This window comes from Hippoglossus stenolepis, chromosome 3 (assembly GCF_022539355.2).
Source record: "Hippoglossus stenolepis isolate QCI-W04-F060 chromosome 3, HSTE1.2, whole genome shotgun sequence".
NCBI classification, from domain to species: domain Eukaryota; kingdom Metazoa; phylum Chordata; class Actinopteri; order Pleuronectiformes; family Pleuronectidae; genus Hippoglossus; species Hippoglossus stenolepis.
In genome coordinates, this window is record NC_061485.1 from 22020224 (window position 1) to 22039518 (window position 19295).

Genomic DNA, 19295 nt, shown 5'->3' on the forward strand with positions numbered 1-19295 from the left:
CAATGAGACCCAGTCAGTGCAAAATAACAAGGACACACAATTCTAATTAATTCAATGGCTGAATCGGTGAAAAGACACCAGTCCATTGCCAAACACAAAACTACTACCTACCACCTATAACTATCATATTTTATTGACTCTGGTTTTATGTGAATTTACCACAGACCTGACTTCAACTGTAACACCTTCTGCTTTATTGACTCAGTTTGCACTATGTACACACCTGGCATTAACATCGAGGGGGGTGGCATTTAAAAGCAGCTGGTTATTCACAGCGACGTAAGAGCACATGTGCTCAGAAAGAATAAGTGAAATCCATCCTAATTAACGCTGATTAGCAAAAAATAAATAAATATGACTGGGGGCCACTTCAGCACTGTGTAATTGCCCAATGGAGCAATCTCGCTGTGTTTCTGCTGTGTGTGCCAGAGAGTCATGCCATCACGCATCCAACAGGACCATCAGATTCAGTTCTGTATTACGTCTGATTACAGCGGAATTGATTATTGGCCGGCCACCACGTAGATAATGTCAGAGGCTTCTAATTGGTTACAAACACAGATTGTCCAATAATCCTCTCCTGTGATGTATACATTTTACCTACTATTACCCTCAGCCAATTAGGCCTCACCCTGTGTGCGTGGAGATAATAATTACAATCATCCAACTTGGAGAGCCTACCTCTGCTTTCTAATGAGGTGGGCCCTTGGTTGGAGTGGAGTCAGCAACAGAGGCAGTACAAATGCTGCTGGAAGGGAAGGTTTAAACTGTCTGTATATGACACACATCATACCACAGCCTATAGTGTTTCATTCACCAGCTAATGTAAGAAAGTTCATGCAGCTGAAAAAGCAAACGCAAGGCTAGAGCGCTGGTGTTGTTATAACTGAGTGAACCCATGGAGCAGGCGTGGTGAATTTTCATTCAGATGTTGTGATCTGGAACGTTAAATGGAAAGTAGTCCCATCCCGCCTTTGCGCAAAAATTGTAATCACCCACTTGATTTCACACTGCACTAGTTCCGCTCCTTGAGGAGCACCAGTGTGTGCGGAGTCTGTGTATGTGTGTATGAGAAAGAGAGAGCGAGCGAGAGCCCAAAGAGAGGATGTCTGGTGCTGCAACCATCTTGACAGCGTGGTTTACATTTCAGCATGTGGAAACACAAATGAGCGAGACAAAGAGTGAGAGATCTGTCGCTCATTACGCTGTGTTTTCTTCTTCACCCGTCCCCCTCCACTCACGTCCAACCTTCCGTGGCGTATTGTGAATTTAAGGGGAAGTCAAGCGTGATGAATTACATGTTTAACTGTTTGCATCTCGTTGTCTTGGTACGGCGCAGTGATTGATTTCTCTCGAGTAAGCCAGTGCTACAGAGGGAGACAGACACGTGTGTGTGTGTTTGTGTGTGTGTGTGTGTGTGTGTGTGTGTGTGTCTGTGTACACATATGTGCTGGCGTTCATAAAAAGCCTGAGTCGGCTCCTCCTCAGGGCTCTACAGTTAATTGCGTTTCATTGCCCACCTGTATTGTATTTTGCTGATCGATAATTATTGAACATGTTTATCCAGTCGAGGGTCTGTCTTGTGGAGACAGGGGAGTGGTTATATCTGATGATAACAACATGGCAGAGGTTTAAATGCCAAACAGTTGAATCCTGAAAGATGCTGGATTATATTTTTTGGGGCATCTGACGTACTTTATTTCTCTCTTCCACTTTCATGTTTGGTGAAAACATCTGTCTGCTGCAGGCAAAGAGAGATATCTCATCGTAGATATCAAAATAATAATTAATGCAGCTTTAGCCAGAAAGGAGAAATATATTCAGTTATGATACATAAACAGGATGGCATAAGTTTGAAAAATACCCTATATCCTACCCTTAAAACCTTAAAAATCAAATTTTACAAAACTGAAATGACTGAATATCAAGACACACACTGCTTTTTCAAGGGGATACCATTATTCCACATAACAATAGCAATATGCATTTATGAATAGATATATGAACAATACGAAATGTGTGTATTTATCTCGCTCGTCCCTGAATCCCAAGGTACACACACAAAGGTCTATAGTAAATCACTAATCAACTGTGTCCTCTGATGGAATGACGTCATTTATTAGCAGAACATATCGGAGCAGGGCACAGTCTCCAGACACCATTTATCCTGCCGCCACGCTGCTGTGTCTGATAGACTAGTTAGTGTCCTGATAGGAGTCGGGGAGAAAAGGGGCCTGTTGCTATCTGGCTCAGACAGACACTCATTAGGAAATCATCATTATAAGAATCTTCTCTGGATCAGACGTCATCTTTTATGTATGAAATGATGCTCTGTTCATGTGGGAGTGTACTCGGTGTGTGTGTGTGTGTGTGTGCGTGTGTGTGTGTGTGTGTGTGTGTGTGGCTGTTTGGTAGCATGTGGCTAAGTTGACAGTTGAGTGTAAAGTAAAAGTCAGTTTTCTAATCACACACAGTACATGTTTGTCAGCACCACATACTGACGGTAGGCTAGATAAAGGTCATGTCTCTGATAGCATAATGTCTCATTTCTACATGATTAGAGTCAATGTCAAAGTCACCTCTCACCAACCGTCAGTCACGCTGTGTGAGCCGCTAGTGGTGGTGTCGTGGATGTGCGTAATTAATTGTCCATTAACGGCCGTCACTCCATTAGCTTCATTCAACCATTTCAGCCTCAGTAACGTAACTTTCAAGTGATTTAAATGTGTGTAAACAAAGGTGACACTTTGACATTTTAAATGCTGATGCACATCTAATAGGGTGGAGTAAAAGATAAGGTGCTTACCTAGGTCATTGTCCAGCTCCTCTGTATGCACCCCCTCTGCTCAGAGAGGATGAACCCAGCAGCACCACAGGATCATTGAAGGAGGGAAAGAGAGGTGGGGGCACAGAGGGAAAAATGTGTCAGTTAGATGCAATAACAACATGTGGCCACAGGGTGGCGAGAGTTAATCAAGCATGAGCCTCAGCCTCATGTGACAGTCCGTGTTTACAAAAATCATCTGTGATCATGAAACAACAGTGAAGAGCTGATTTATAATTCTATTCAACCTGAATGATGAAAACATCAGCAGCAATAAAACCATTTTTAGGTTTTAATTATGAACATGTCTGGATGTCTTACTAGAGGAATTATTATATATATGCACAAATCAAACACCTCATCTTAATACTTAATATTTTTATTTTAAACATCTATGTGTATGCTCCACCTCAGAGTGCGTCAGGGAGAGCGTTACGTTTTAGTGCTAGATGATGGAGTCATCACTTCTCAGAGCTGTGGGACAATCAGTGGAGAGAAGGAGCATAACAGAGACTCCTATCAACTGCTCGCCATTTTCTGTGACCCAACACCGACACCTATGGGCCACTGAGGGGAACCAGCACTCTGGCATAGTCATATCTGATTTCACAAAATCACAACTTTATGAAACGAGAGACAGATGTTATCTCCTGTCAGCCAAACTCCTCTGGGTCTCTAGTTTGTGGTGTCAATAAAGGACTGAATACACGAGTATTCAGAGTGAAAGATGAAGACACAATTGATTATCTGATATTTATTAATCATCTAAAAGCATTTGTCTTAAATTGCTTGAGAAAACCATGAACCTTTTGCAAAAACAAACAATCTCTGGGTTACTAAGCGCTCACGTAGACGTACCATCATCTTCACATTCTTCCAGGGGTTTCTGAGGCTTGTCCAGGCACCGAGGGTCTATCCAGGAGGTGGTTTTTGTATTGTGGCTAAACAGAACATACAAGAGTAAAATTAAATGGCAGGAAAAAAAAATCTGGAAAATCACATAGAGAGAAGGATGCTGAAAGAAGCTAAAGGTTGTAGTAGAATGTATTAATAAAGATGTTCTGGTTTAATATGAATTAATAAACATACATGTTGGGGTCAGGGGTTGTTTCTTAATCTACAGAGGTGAATATCAGAGCTAATTATCAGCACAAAAACACATAAAATCCTAGCATGCTTTTTTAGAGGAATATTTCCTGCCATTAAAGCACGGGAGTCGAGTCTGTTATAAATCACTGACCCTAGTTTTTCCTTTTTGAGGCTTCATAAATACAACAGAATATCACAAAGAGAATTGCATTTACAGCAGACTTTATTTGTGAAACTAAAATCTAGATCCAGTGAGTAACAATAACCATGAGGAAAATATCCCTACTATACAATGTAACCAGAGGCCTTATTTATAACCCTTGCGTACGAACAAACGTGGTCTGAAAGATGCGTACGCCACTTCTAAAGCAAATGTTGGGATCTATAAAAACAAACTTGACAGGAGAATGTGCGCACTTGTACACCAACCCATGTGTACGAATATTTCAGAGACAAGAAAATGATGATGCAGACATGAGGAAGTGAACTGAAGCCAGATTATTGATCAACTTGATCACTACTTGATCAATAAACTGGAGCACTTCATCATTAACGTTAAAACCAACAGCGTTATTTGTGCTTGTGTGAAAAAACTGCTGCAGAGCCGAGTCATTAATAGTTTTTAATATGATCTTCTAACACTGTGCTTGTATCATCAAGTCTGACTTTAGTTTTTATACAGTGTTTGTGTGTGTGTGGTGTGTGTGTGTGTGTGTGTGTGTGTGTGTGTGTGTGTGTGTGTGTGTGTGTGTGTGTGTGTATAAAATCGCTGCAGTGCACGTGACTGCCAACTGCGCACTGGAGATCACTTGCAAAAAAACAAACTGTCCAATTTCAAACTTCCATTTCCAAATAATATCCCGATGTGGAGGTTAGGATCCACTGATGTGTGAAGTAATCGGTCCGATTGTTCTAAATATATAGATACTGCGGTGACACTAATGCTGCGTGATGGATGTACTGGCACTGATAGAGGAGTGCGCGAATGGAAGGATGATGAGGAAACGAGTGTTCAGCGATCACAAAGATTTCCTGTCCCATGATGATGACTCATCAGTTGATATAGATTCTACAGATCTGTGATCTTGGAACTTTGGGCTTAATTGAGTCCAGTATTAACCAGACCGACCAGATGGAACCAAAGCATCCCAGAACACATTGGGTTCAATGTTGGCGTGTAGAGGGCAGAATATGAGGCAGATTCACAGTACGCACGTTTCCAGGTGGACTGTGATTTATAAAGGTAACATTGCCTTCAGGTGTGAGTGTGCACGGTTTTATAAATCAGAAATTTGTTTGGACACGGCATTTACAGTTTTTGTGCACCAAACACTTTTAGTATGAATCCTGTGCAGTTTTATAAATGAGACTTCAGGTCACTGTGAACTGCTCTTTTCTACACAAATGTTTATCTTCAAACTTCAACTATCCTGAATCTTGTTCACTTACAAGCCTGACAGTATACCAGTACACTACAAAGATTCCTTTCATTAGCTTCATTCACTTTTTTATCTACCCATCACCCAGATGAATCTATAAACTGAAGAAGTAATCCTAGAAAAGCCGTCAAAATATCCTTTGTAGCTATACTCGATGTCCAATGAAAAGCTAGAACTTGGCTATGTCCAGACTTTCTGACTTGTCTACAAAACTCTATTCTTCTATCTAAGTATAGATAGACTATCTAAACTTATAAACTTTATATACAGATGTATATGTACACATGCATGCAAACATTATTGTAAAAATATCACCTCTTTTGAACTTTCAAGAAATTCAGACGTAAGAGTCCAGTTAAAGCAGGGACCAGCAAAAACAGACTTTCTGCTTCACATGTATTTACAGACTATTTACAGTCTCGGTCCACTTACTCTATAAAGTAGACCTCCCCATTCTCGGTGTAGGCCATCTCCCAGTTGTCAGGCAGAGGTCCCTGTGGGTCCTCCGGGGGAGGATGGCTCAGGTGAGAGTGTGTCTGCTGTGTGCTCTCCGTGGTGGCCGATGGTGAGGGGGTCCTCCCAGGGTAGGACGGTTCACTCTGGCGCGGGACGTAGGGGCGCACCGAGTGATGAATCTCGTCTAATTCACTGGAGTCTCCTGGGGGGGACGGGAAAACAAACATGGCTGTTAAGTGTTAAGAACATTTTGCAGGCTGGGAACACTTTCAGGAACAAAGTGTAGCTGTGACAAAGATGTGGTGCCGCGAGAGGTGCCTCGATACATGATCGGCCAAAAATGGCTTTCACAGAAGCTGTTGCTTCCAGTGCTAAAACAGCTCCATCACTAATTTTAGTGGATTTTCAATGAAGGGGACATAGTTCCACTAAACACAGGATACATTTTAGCAAGGCCTCTAACATCACAGTCTGAAGAAATACGTTCATGAGAGTAAGGAAATGTTTGAAAGAGAAAAGGGCAAAGACTAAGAGTATTTTCATAGTTTTTTGATATTTCTTATATTAATTTTTTCTACTTCTTTTTTTAATGTTGTCATTTCATTTTTGTTCATTTCACCTTTTTATTGCATTGTTGTGTATGATCTGGCTTTTCTATGATTAGCTAACTTTGTGCTTTAATTTGTATTTTATGAAGTATCTTGTAACACTGGTTTTAAAAAGGCACTATAGAAATTAAGTTTATTATTATTACTATTATTATCATCATAAAAGATTATTTCTTTCATTCACTCACCTCCTAAACTTTTTGCAACAAATCTCTTTTACCAGCTCAAATACTTCCAATAAGAGTTTTAAGAAAGCCACATCTTGCCTCAGTATCAGAACTCAATCCCAAAATGTTAACATGTAATCTTTGACTAAACACTCCACTGCTACAGAATAAATCTGTTCCCCCTAAACTGCCTCTCACAGCTGAACGGAGAGGTTTGTTTCAGTTCAGGCCGTTCACACCTCACACCACGGACTCTGAAGTGTGATCACCTGGCTTCCTGTTATCTCATTTCACACCCACACTTGACTGGCAGCTCTCACAATCCCAGACAGCAAATAAACAACTTTCGGTCCCACCTTGTAAAAACACATGGCAGAATCAGCTTCAGGGCTGAGGCAACCTCCTTGTAATGCCTACTGACCCACTAACATACAAGACGAAATATTCAGAAATAACAGCAGTAAATCTGTTTATTTCAAAATCATCACTGAGAAATACCCCTTTAAATAGCACTCATGTCAGCACTATGGGCAGGTAAGATTGTGGCCGATCCTTCCCACCCGGGTCACAAACTCTTTGAGGTACTTCCCTCCGGCAGGAGGCTGCGGTCCATCAGGACCAAAACCTCACGCCACAAGACCAGCTTCTTCCCGGCTGCAGTTGGTCTTATCAACAAGGCCCGGGACCCCCACCTGACTTGGACCCTTAACCCGCCCCCACGCCTCAAGTCTGTGTTACATTAACACACATTAAACTGCACATTGCACATTCTCATTGCACTCCTGTTTTGCATTTTGCATTTACTTTATTTTATATATTTTTTTCTATATATATCTTTTTATTTTATATTTGTTTTTTTTCATGTGTGTAGTACTTACTGTGTTTTTATGTTTTATGTTCCTTGTATGCACCTATACCAAGGCAAATTCCAGGTAGGTGTAAACCTACTTGGCAATAAATACTTCTGATTCTGATACTTGACATTGATCAAATTAAATCCCCTCTAAGACAAACACAAATAACCTGTCAAATAGTAATAACATCATTCAAAACAAGTTCAGATATGGAGGTGGTTCAGTAGTCTCTGCTGCTCGCAGCCAGGTGGCACTATTTTGCATCTCTGGACACATGGATACAGGCAGATGTAGTCAAACCCAGAAACCACTTACTCACCAATCAAAGAAGCTCTTGTATTCTGCAGCCCCTCACCACTTCTCCCGCTCTCCACCTTCTTTGTGCTCCTTCTCCTACTTTGTCATTTTCTGAGCTTATCCTCCTTCACACAAAACAAACCTCCCTTGCTTCTCTCTCTCTCTCTCTCTCTCTTTCCCTCTGTCCAATCCTTTTCAGTCTTGCCCACCTTTCCCTCTCCCAGTCACTCCCCCTTTCTCTTTAATTTCCTGCTACCTTGTCTCCACTTCCATCCCCTCCCACTTCATCCATCTCCGCTCACATTCTCCCTTTTCCTTTCCTTGCATGCAGAGCTGCAGAGGCCAGGATTGCATTCTGGTGTTATACTCCAAGCTAAAAAAAACACAGCGTGTTCTCATGTTGCCACTGAAGACAAGCTCTGCAAGCAGCCGCCCGTGTGCTCGCTGACTTGAAGTCTATTTGCTTTAAAGGAGTCAACACCAGCTGAGAAAGCATGTGAGTCATGTGGTAAGGAGTAAACATACAACAGCTATTATTATAATAAAAGGACACTCAATCACATGACTTCTGCTGATTAGTTGCATGCTTAATGAGTAGAAAGTAAAAAAATCGGAAATGTTGACAATCGAAGTGAGCTCCTCTTTACACACTGTGTTTATTGATGCCAAATGTGGCGCTTCAGTTTGGCTGTTGTGTGTGCGAGGTTGCCAAATTTAATTTAGTTTGGAGTCTGCTGCCAGCTTTGGGGCCTGTCTCGGCCTGGTACGTATTCTGTGTCCAAACAAAAGAAAAAAATGTGTCTAAATACATTTGAGACAGAATTTTGTGAACACTGGGGTTCTTGAGTGAATTTTGCCTCCCCACTTTCATTGTGAAAGTGCTCAACAAACGAAATGCACAACTCTGCTCAGATAAACATCTAGAGGAGGAAATGTGAGGAGTGTTTGGTGCACCAGTGTAAAGACCATTGACAATCAACTGAGAGCGTTTGGGAGGTTCAGAGGTCATGTAGCATTACATAGTTGCATAAAATAAGTGACAGGCATTGTTTGTGTTGAATGTATGGTGTGGTTTAGCAACTATAATAATCAATTGATCCATCTGGTATTGTTTTTATATTAATTAAAGCTAGGGTTGGTAATTCTGAAAAAAGCTAGCAAGAGCAGGCTACACTTCGAAAATATGCAACCGATGCATCCCACCCTCTCCCATCGACCCTCTGTCAAGGCTCCACTGACAAAACACATAGTCGCACACTACCTGATAACTGCTAGAAGCTGTGAAACGTAGCTATCTTCTGACTATCATCTCTGCTTCAGCTGTGTTCATCGTCCTGCTGAAGACTCCAGTCACGCGCTGTGAGAGCACGGGCAGGGTGCGCAGGCAGGGAGGCTAGTGATGCCGTTTTTCAGACATGACCTCCGGGTAAAATCCAAAGAATTGGCTACGGAGTTTACCCAGAGTCTGTCTTTCAGACATGCACAACACAGCGGGAGGTTCTCTGCACAGACGCATTTACAACAGCATCAAATCCTCTGTGTTATTCGGGCGAGAGGTGGAGCAAGATTTTGCATCTGTCGCGTGTTAGAACACCCCCACTCGGTCGCAATGAATTCAGAGAGGGATCCCCTGCTGTGTTCACACATTAACTTCTCCTGGATTTCCACAGACATTATACGAGGTCAGGTGGTTAAAGTCCGTAGAAACAGCGGAGTGTCTCACTCGGACATTTGTGTTGACACATGCACCTCCTCCAGAGAAAATACGGAGGATCTGTGGAGTCCAGTGCATTTCTGAAAGCAGCTTGACAGACATGTACACCAGCCAATCATCTTGATTTATAGATGGATACCGGGCCGTGAAGAGGATTTCAACAGATAAGATAACAAGTTTTTCAGAGACAAATTTCCAACCCTACCTTTAATTGATAAGTCAGAAACACATATGCCAGTCACAAGAGAGAACAGTCCTATGAGATATCTTCAAGTTGTCCATTGTGCCACACAAATAAACAATCATATTATACATAAAGAGATATTACAGCTATTTAGTGTGTTTGGTGATTTAAGAGACAAAGATCCTGTCTTGTCTCTCTAGTAACACTTTATGTTAAATAATTTAACTGGTCCCTTTACGTCACAACTGACATCCTCGGCTTTTGTCTGTGGTTGGAGAAACTATCTGAGAAAAGTTATTTACAACAAAATTAAAAAAGAAATTTCACTTAAATTTGACTCTTGCATCAACCACAACGCATGAAAACATGCATTGACCTCACTATCATACATTATGCTTTATTCTCCTTGATGTCCCGACCTGTGCACGTACCTGTAAAGCTACTGTTCATGTCAGGGAGGTCCTCGTCGTCCTCCTGCTGATGCTGTCCTGGCCCTATTCCAGCATTGTGCATATCATTGTAGGACTTGAAACGTCGGGGAGTGGAGTGCTGCGAGCCTGGTAGGCTACCGCTGAGCCCGTCTGGCAGTGGGGCATCACCACTGCTACCGCTACTGCTAATCACTTTCCCACCGGGGGGCTGCACCGGCGGCTTGGGCGTCCCATAATAGTTACCTAGGCAACGGAGAAGGAGGCAGGGAGGAGGGGATTAAAAAAAAGACAGATAAAAGAAGGGAATTTTAGGAGGAGGACAAGAGAGGAGGGGTCAAAGGTTGGTGTGTGTGTGTTGGAGGGGGTGTAGTCATAGCCTTTGTTTGCAAATGAAGAAGCTGGAATTGTCCGTAGGAGAATGAGAATCTCTGAAGCAAAACTAAGCTTCTTTCATGTTTGGTCCAAATAAGGTTCACAAACAACAAAATTCAACACCAATTGCATTTCCTGCCATTTTCCACTATTATGACTTAATTAAATTCATATTTTATGAGTGAAAGTTGATAAAGTGGGTTCCACACACCACAACCAAATGTTTTGCATTCACTTACACATGGACTCGTCTAAGTTGTCTAAAGACATTGAGTGAGGCAGTTTGCAGCTAAATTGTTCTTAAACCTAATAATTTTTTTTCACCGCCAAATTTACTAGTTTACTTTCATCCAAAGTAAGGCTCAGCAAATCTGAAGAGACCGTTAGCATCGGAGAAACAACATCAAGCCAACATCTTAATGAGACACAGCGCTATAAGCATCCAATATATAAAGGCAGCAGAGAAAAAAAAGACTCCAACTACAATAGATTTGTTGGCAACAGTCTTAAAAATTTTGATCACAAATGAGCAGTTCTAATTTTAGTTCTTAAAATGTTTAGCTTGGGCCAAACTGTGACGAACCAACCTACTGCTGAAGACAGGCTGATCATGTCTCCAGAGGAGTCACAGTTTCAGTTGGACATGTTGGAGCAGAACATCCTACAGTCAAATATAACGATAGAAATATTCAAGTGTAACGATTTAGATGGTGTCAATCATCATATCACAACCACAACATGTTGAAAGTGGGTCTATTATTTTTTAATAACACCTCAGAACATAGACTGAATTAAAACTGAAATATCACCCCTTTGCACCAGTGAGTCATTCCTTCTTTTTTCCAATCATTTCTGCTTTTTAGCGACTAAACACAAAAGCGAGCCAACGCTGCCTTTGGACGCTGAACAAAATATTTTAATTGTGCATCAAGCTCACTCGACTGATTTAATTAAGTGGCAAATACCACTGGGAGTCCAATTTTGCCTGATTTGTAACTTTGGTTTCAGCTTATTTGTGGTGGCCAGCAGCCAACAAATCTCTGCAGGATACACTGCCGCCCCTCTGATCTCTGGGATCATCCCACCCCATCTATGACACCAGCTTCTGGCTCCATCTTTGAGTTCAGCACAGACTTGGAACTTAGCAGCCGGATCTGATCAGACGACAGGATTCTTTAACGCATGTAGATGCATTTAGCTTTTGTGGAAGTAAGTGAGCTTGTTGCCTGCAGAAGTCCACTGGCTTTGTTTGCTGCTTCTGTTTTGCTCTCAGAGGGAAATTCATTGTTATGGAACAGTGAACAAGTTAAGTGGACTGAACAGACACTTCGTTAAACATTATCTGAGCGAATGGAGGGGCTACATGGCAGTGTCGCTGTATGCAGTCCTTTAGTTTAGTTTATCAGCAGAGCAGAAGTGTTGTGTACTCTATGTGATGCACAACTGTCTTAAGCCGGTTTCAGACATGACCTGTGGGTAAAATCCAGAACACTGGCTACGGAGTTTACCCAGAGTTTGCCTTTCACACATGCACAAAACAGCAGGAAGTTCTCTGTGCAGATGTGCAACAGAAACAAATCCTCTGCATTATTCAGGTGAGAGGTGGAGCACCCGGGTGCAACAGGCAGAGGCAGGAAGTGACGTATTAACTCCACTGTGGAGATAACATGTTTTTCTTGACAACACACAGACCGGTATCAGGTCACCGCTATTTTGCATTAGAAGCGCCATCAACCCTCCCAGTCGCTCGCGGTGAATCCAGCGTGCAATCCCCTGGTGTGTTTTCGGATTCTCCTGGATTTCTACGGACTTTATAATAGGAGGCCAGGGGGAGAAAATCCGCAGAGACTTCGGAGCGTCTAACTCAGACATTTGCGTTCATACATCATGCACCTCCTCCGGATGAAATAGGAACAGGATTAACAGGAACTGCAGAGTTCCGTGCATGTCTGAAAGCAGCTTTAGTGAGAGTCAAGAACAAAAATTTAAAATAAGAAAAGAAAACTAAAACCAAGTGGCATGCCCACCATCAAGCGTTTAACGTAACAGATACTGCATCAGTGTGACCATACAAAACATCAGTAAATTACTGAAGATTCACTTAATGTACCCAACATCCACCACCTTATTCTTTCATAAATCTACCTTTGTGATACTGTTTGCATCACAACTTTTCAAACTTTCCGGTAAACTTTTCACACTTTGTGCTGTTCTACAACTTTTCTTGTTTACTTCCAACTGGTGTTAACCAATATGTCCGAAAGCTGCTTTCAAGCCCCCGGAGAGCGGAGGTAAGCATGTTGCTCTGGGCTATCTGACCTACATCTATGGTGAGGGCAAAAGCAGGTGCATACCAAAGAGCAAGGGACTGGAATTTTTACATTTCAGAAAAAGTGCCTTGCTGCATTGCACTGTGATGTATGGAGGGGATCATCACTAAGCATGTGCTCTGTGGTCGGCATGTTTTTGGTTGGAAGCAGAGCGGGTGTATGGTTCTCTCCTCCTGTGCCTGCACATGCACCTGTACAGAAGAAGGCTGACTGGCCTGGACCAACACAAAATGCTTGTTTGCTGATAATATGGTGGTGGAGGAAGAACTCAAACATTTTACTGAAGTAAAAATACAAATAAATAGACAAAAATCGACTCAAGTAAAAGCACAAGTGTTCCATTAACTTCTTCTACTTGAGTAAAAGCTGAGTGTAGCCTATTCCTATTTATGGCTAAGTCTCTGCCTCTTCTGAATCCTGTTCTTTTTCACCAGTGACGCTGCAGCTGCAGGAGGCAGGGTTTATATTACCTGCACACTCTGATTGGATCACTGGACCAGTTCCCCTCCCATTATTGATTATTTTTTATAAAATATAAAAAAACAACATGAACATGTAACCCAATGCATTTTTAAAATGCTGTGGAGTAGAAAGTAGGGGTATTTACTGATGTGCAAGTATTAAACTTTTCCACACAGTCACCATCCCACTGTGTGCCATTGAACCCAGTTTAAAAGGCATCTGATGTTTAATTTGGATCATTTGGATGTCTTAAACCTTGTTGTTTATTGTTATAAAGTTCCATATAGCTTTCCTGGGAATTTGAAATTTTGCCAGACAATAACAAAATGGACAACCAAACTACAAAATAGACCCTGTAATGAGTAGTAGGTAAGACTCACTTGTGCATTTTCCTTAGAAGATCACAGATCCATCCTGCTGCTGCAACCACAAACCATCCCTACCCTTCCAGGTATGAGAGATGTGTAGTGGTTTCCTAATAGCCTAGTTAGCAATCCCCCAACTATATATTAAGAATTTACCTACAATACACCCATGTTAATTTCTTATTTACCGTCATACGTTCCTATCTCCAACAGGGTTCCACTATTTTCCAATTCCAGGAAGTCCTCCTCTGAGAGGAAGTTGTAGTCCACGCCACTAACTTCTCCTTCACGTGGGGCACGGGTTGTACCTGGAAAACAAAAATAGAGTACAAATTGAAAAAAATGCATTTTTCTAATAAAAAAAAAAAAACACCAACTGAAAATAGGAATAGCAGCAATTTTTAATTGCTAACAGTAAATACATTACAGACCTCAACAGTGTGGTTCTGGAAGTAAAAATCCCATTCGTTTTCTGAATAGAGGTTTTGATTAAACTATCCAATGTAGACATATCACAATATACAAGATTGTAAAACGATGTTATTTGCTCCTGTAGAAGCCACAAGTCTGTATAACATCAACTGAGTTTTAAGAAAAAGCTGATTTGTTCGCAATGTCAAAGACGCACCTCAAGTAACCTCTGGTGGAATTTGCTGTTACAATGGAAAATAATTACCACAACTGCAAAAATTATGTCAGCTACTACACTAGGTTCCTACACTATGCTCTATATGAAACACCATATACATATATACGAGACAGTGAAGACACAAATTACAACATATTGCAACACTATACTAACAACAACGTTCATTCAAAAAGAAGCGCGATGAAAGTCGTTGGAATCGGATAATTTGCACACGTACACATAGCTGATCATCCAGGCTTAACACTATTTTTAACAGGATTTTCTGAAACTTTAAAAGGAGAAAATAAATGGGACCTTTACTTCCACAACCAGAGCCGTTCCAAAAGTGGATGTTTATGTTACGCTCTATTTCACGCTTTTTGAAAATGTCCAGATTTACAAATTAGACAGGGTATATACAGTGTCTTGGAGATGCTAAATAATATATATTATTGGTAGATAAACATCACAAATAATATGATAACAGGAGCATCTCAGAGCATTTATTGCTCCACACTGACAGCGGGCTCTAGTAGGGAGATGGTCCTTTGTTTCCTATGTGCTATGATCCTCCCTCACACTGGGGTAAAGTGTGAGGTAGTGTAGTAGCACTTTAGTGATCCTGCCATATGTTTGGGGTGTGAATGTGATTCTGTATTGTTTGGCATGTAGCCGGTGAGATTCGAACATTGGTCGTCAATGGCTGCTGAGAGTTGGCACGTGTGGCGTCAGTGGTGAACAGCTTTACAGCATAATGGTGAGATTAGAGCACTGCAAACCCATTGTAATAGTCACTTTTGTTTTTTACATTTTCTTCATTCATTCTTCTTCTTTCAGCGATTCCAGTCTTTAGATGGCTAACTCACATGTTCCACACTTTTCCACCATTGTCTGACAATGGTAATGTTCACTTGCTAGGCATCTCACTCTCAACTACTCTTATTGTATCCTACTTCATTTCCTTTTCTGTCAGTGCCTTGAGAAATGGATCAGTTTGATGCATCTAGAGAGCGCCACGGAAAAATATCTTTCTCATCTTGCTTGTTGTGATAGACATCTATTCAGCGACAGCAGAGGTCTTTCTCTTCCTCTTGGCTTTCATCCATCTCTTCGTCTAACTGTCTTCTCTCCATTGGGTTGCGGGTAAAAATAGATGAGTGGGGTATGTGGGGAGAGGCTCCCATTGCAGCCACATTCACTGACACTGGTGATAAATCACACATGTGATGATCCTAACTAAAGCAAGCTTGCATTATACGCAAGTGAGCATGCGACATATGTAGAGAGGCAGGCATGTAGGAGACTTCTGGGGACACTGAAGGTTTCATACACAATATTCTTGACATGCATCAGTTCAGTCAAATAACTCAGTCTTTTATGATATCTCTATTTTCAGCTACTCAACGGGAGTATGAGGATATATCAAATCTTCCTTCTATGATTTAGGCCCCTTTTCCACTGGTCAACAAACCTAATATTTTGATTTTGTCTGTAATGGGAATAGATGCAATCGGCATTCACACCTGGGGTCAAATGACTCTGCAGTAGACGGAGGTTTTTTTATCGGCTCCGTCTCCGATCAGCACTGATGGAAATATACACCCAAGTGAATGCAAGAATTTCATCTTTATTTGAGCAGTCTAGATGCTGACCTGGCACTTGTTTTGTGTGACGTTATTGCGCACATTGAACTTCCGGGCATTGGTGCATAAATAGCCACGATTGTTCGTGTACTTTTTAAATCTTGGGAACAACGTGCAACAGCAATTTATATCTCTACATTGTGCAAGATGTAACCCTGAAAAAACTGCTTCCCAGTTTCCGGCGCATTCGTCACATCAAATTTAACTCACCACAAAAAAAACTGAGGCAAACTCGTCTACTGGCAATGGGAAAGGAGTCAGTCGCCTTTTTAACAGGTTTACCCATACAATAAATTCTGCGTATTCCCACTACTTTTGGTGTAAAAGATGAATACAATTCAGTATTCATGCCCACAAACTTCACTTACACATCAAGTGAAAACTGATTTAGGGTCCTGAAGTCTATCAAACAAACTGCATCCAGCTTTGAGTCTTTTACAGAATGTCAAACTTGGGGAGTCCTCCACCTAAGCAGAGCGTTCAGCCGACTGTCAGCTCACTTCCCGCACAGAAGCCTCCATTGATTCAACTCCATTTGCAGCTTTTAGAAAACCAAACAGGAAGTGGAATTGTGACCGGTGTTTCAACAGGGATACAAATGCAGAGGCCTGGCACAGAACCAGGGGTGAGACACTGTCATTGCTATAGGCCTAATTAATTCAATAGCCTATCCCCACAAAAGCTCCATTGACTCGGCTGTGAAATAGAGTTTCACAGTAGTTGTGAGTTAGGCACAGGGACTCCGGCCTAGAGTTGGGATTGGGGGAGCTGAATGACAACTCTTCAGAATGTTGACCTCTAAAATGCAGACAAAGATAGTGAAGGAGTGAGACTACCAAGGCAAGCAGGAGTTAGCATAATCCTGCAACTGGCACACATAATGATGCCTGGGAGATTTGCTATGAGGGGGTTCGTCTAGCGCTGGCTGACTCGTGGCTTAACAGCTCCAACATCTTCACCAGCTGAGATGGATGGGTGGGCGTTGTAAAAAAAAAATTATCATTAGCATTTCAAGAAGAGGATCAAGGAAGCAAGTGTCGAGATACTGGCAGGCGTACTGTAGTGTGGGGAGCTTGGAGCTGCTACTTCTGCATCAAAACACATGCATGGTTGCATGCCCACAAAAACAGTAAATGTACTGTAGCTTGTAACTGTGTAACACACCACAATAAACAATCCAGGATTGTATGTTGTTCTCACAAATAGATAAGGAAAAAAAACGGAAGTGATTTCTCAGTTCTCATGCATCATCTGCCACAGGGTTTCAGCTGTTGCTAGGGACAACCCATGAAGGATCGGAAATACAGAGAGAGATATGGGGAAGCTACATGAAGACGTTTGTCCTCCAGTGATGATGCTGTCCTCTACACGGTCTCCTATGACTTCACAACTCCCTTTTTAATTCTAACACAAATATGAAGTAGCACAGAGGTGTAGCTCAAAGGCCTAGTCTATATGAAAAAGCATAAATGATGTATGCAGGAGAAAAATGAGGGTGGGAGTAAACAGAAGCAGAGAGAAGTGAAAGCGAGAAAAATACACTTAGAGGAGCAACATTTACATGGAATGCAAGGATCGAGACAGACAAATTTCCGTTAGGCTTGTATTCAGACTAATTTAAAAGGTGGTTGTAAAAGGGAGACTTGGAAACAGAACAGTTGTAGGGCTGGGCGATATGACTTCAAATCAATATCAGGATTATTTCAAACTTTTACCTCAATTACGATTAATGAACGATAATTTTATGACACAAACACCCCACCCTCATGGAGTGCATCACTCGGAGCATTACTCAGTGTCGGTCAACAAGTGACTCTGCTCCTCTGCTCTTTTCTAATCACTCACACTGATCTTTGTAAAAACCTGCTGAATTCATTATTATGTGTTCATGGATAAACGGGGGGCTTCGCTCGAAGTTAAAACACTGCGCTGAGTCATAATCTGAGGGAAGAACTTCTCTCCTGTCAGATAGACTACGTGTCCTAATAACTTCTGATTAGTGTTGGTGTTTATTGTTAAAGTGGAATGTGAGCGCAGCTCAGCTGGGAGTGAGGAGGGAGGACATGCAGCAGGGTGATACGGCACGAAAAGTAGTGGAGACCCCACAGTTTGTGAATGCAAGCATTGGGGAAAGTATTAACCAAAATAACCGACATGAGCAGAATTAGGTCGGTATAGGTGTATAGGTTATAAATGCCGGTTACGATACATTTTTGGTTAATTCCCAGCTGTACACAGCTGCATATTCTTATGCTTAACGGTGCACAGTCTATAAAACACTGTGCTTCAAGACATTGTTCTTTCACACGTCAGCTATGTTTTCCTTCTGTAAGCATCTTCAGGGGTTATGTGGAGGTGGAGCGTTTGTCGTCAAACAGGTGGACTGCTTTCATGTGCCACTAAATATGACCAAATTTCAACATACACATATATAAAATGATGAGTCTCTGTTTTCTAAAACAAACTACATTATGAATAAAAGTCTGAAGTTCTTTTCAAAAAAAGAATTTATCAGAAATTCCTTCCAAATTGTCAATATATTTGACTGAAAGGAGGCAAACTTCAACAATGACTTGGCATCCCTAGTCTGTATTTGTTGGAGGGTTGCAAATGTTAAGTAGCAAGAGAATTGGCCGGATATCATTTGAATCTCTGTATAAGGACAGCAGACAGTAGGGAGCCAGAGTGTATCACTCTGCTGCGGATCTTAACATAACATTTTGTGAAACTGCCATGGTTGTGGCATACTAATTTGGTAACACTCAAGATTTGAACTGCGGTGAATCAGCAGTTAAAAATGTAGAGCACTAAGAGCTCGACACATCCGTTGCTTGTGTCATTCTCTCTCTCTTTCACCATCCATCCTCTCATTCGTCCCCTCACACACAGCCAGACACAAGGCACGGACCAACGCCACTTTTTCCCTCTGGCAGTCCAGCAGAGAGTTGACTCAGATGCCAACAGTCACGCAGCGAGTGTTATGACTCCTGCGTATGTGCATGTTTGGCATGCACATGTACATGTAAAGAGCTTGTAATGGTACAAAAGGGTTGCAAGGGAAACACCTTCTGTTACAATCAGCAGCTGTTCCACAAAACACCACCCTACCAACCAGCACGTACACACTTGTGACAGTGGTGAGGAGGTGCACGGCCACCAACATGGTTTGTGTCTTAACGGGAGCTGTAGGTGGAGGGTAATCACTTCATGGGGTTTAATGCAGCATAACATCCACTACACATACACAGCTCCAATACTGAGAGGGGACAAGAGCCAGGAAAAAGATGAATTAAAGCAGAATCAGGATTTTTGAATAAAAATATTCCAATAGGAAGCAAATATTGTTCTGTCTTTAGGATGTAAAATGTGTCAGAGCTACAACAAGTTGTTGATTTATCAATTAGTCGATTGACAGAAAATGAAAAAACTAAT

General features: G+C 41.7%; 1 protein-coding gene across 9 annotated transcripts in view; it reads right to left on the reverse strand.

Annotated features, from left to right (window-relative positions):
• The window catches only part of magi1b (membrane associated guanylate kinase, WW and PDZ domain containing 1b), a 135348-nt gene that overhangs the window by 41533 nt on the left and 74520 nt on the right, over positions 1-19295 (reverse strand). For all 9 annotated transcript variants that reach the window (XM_035151242.2, XM_035151241.2, XM_035151238.2 and 6 more), the window contains exons 3-7: positions 13781-13900; positions 10064-10306; positions 5785-6010; positions 3683-3765; positions 2807-2842 (exon numbers count right to left, since the gene is read on the reverse strand). In XM_035151242.2, the coding sequence (XP_035007133.1) occupies positions 2807-2842; positions 3683-3765; positions 5785-6010; positions 10064-10306; positions 13781-13900 (708 nt within the window). The remainder of the gene's footprint in view (positions 1-2806; positions 2843-3682; positions 3766-5784; positions 6011-10063; positions 10307-13780; positions 13901-19295) is intronic.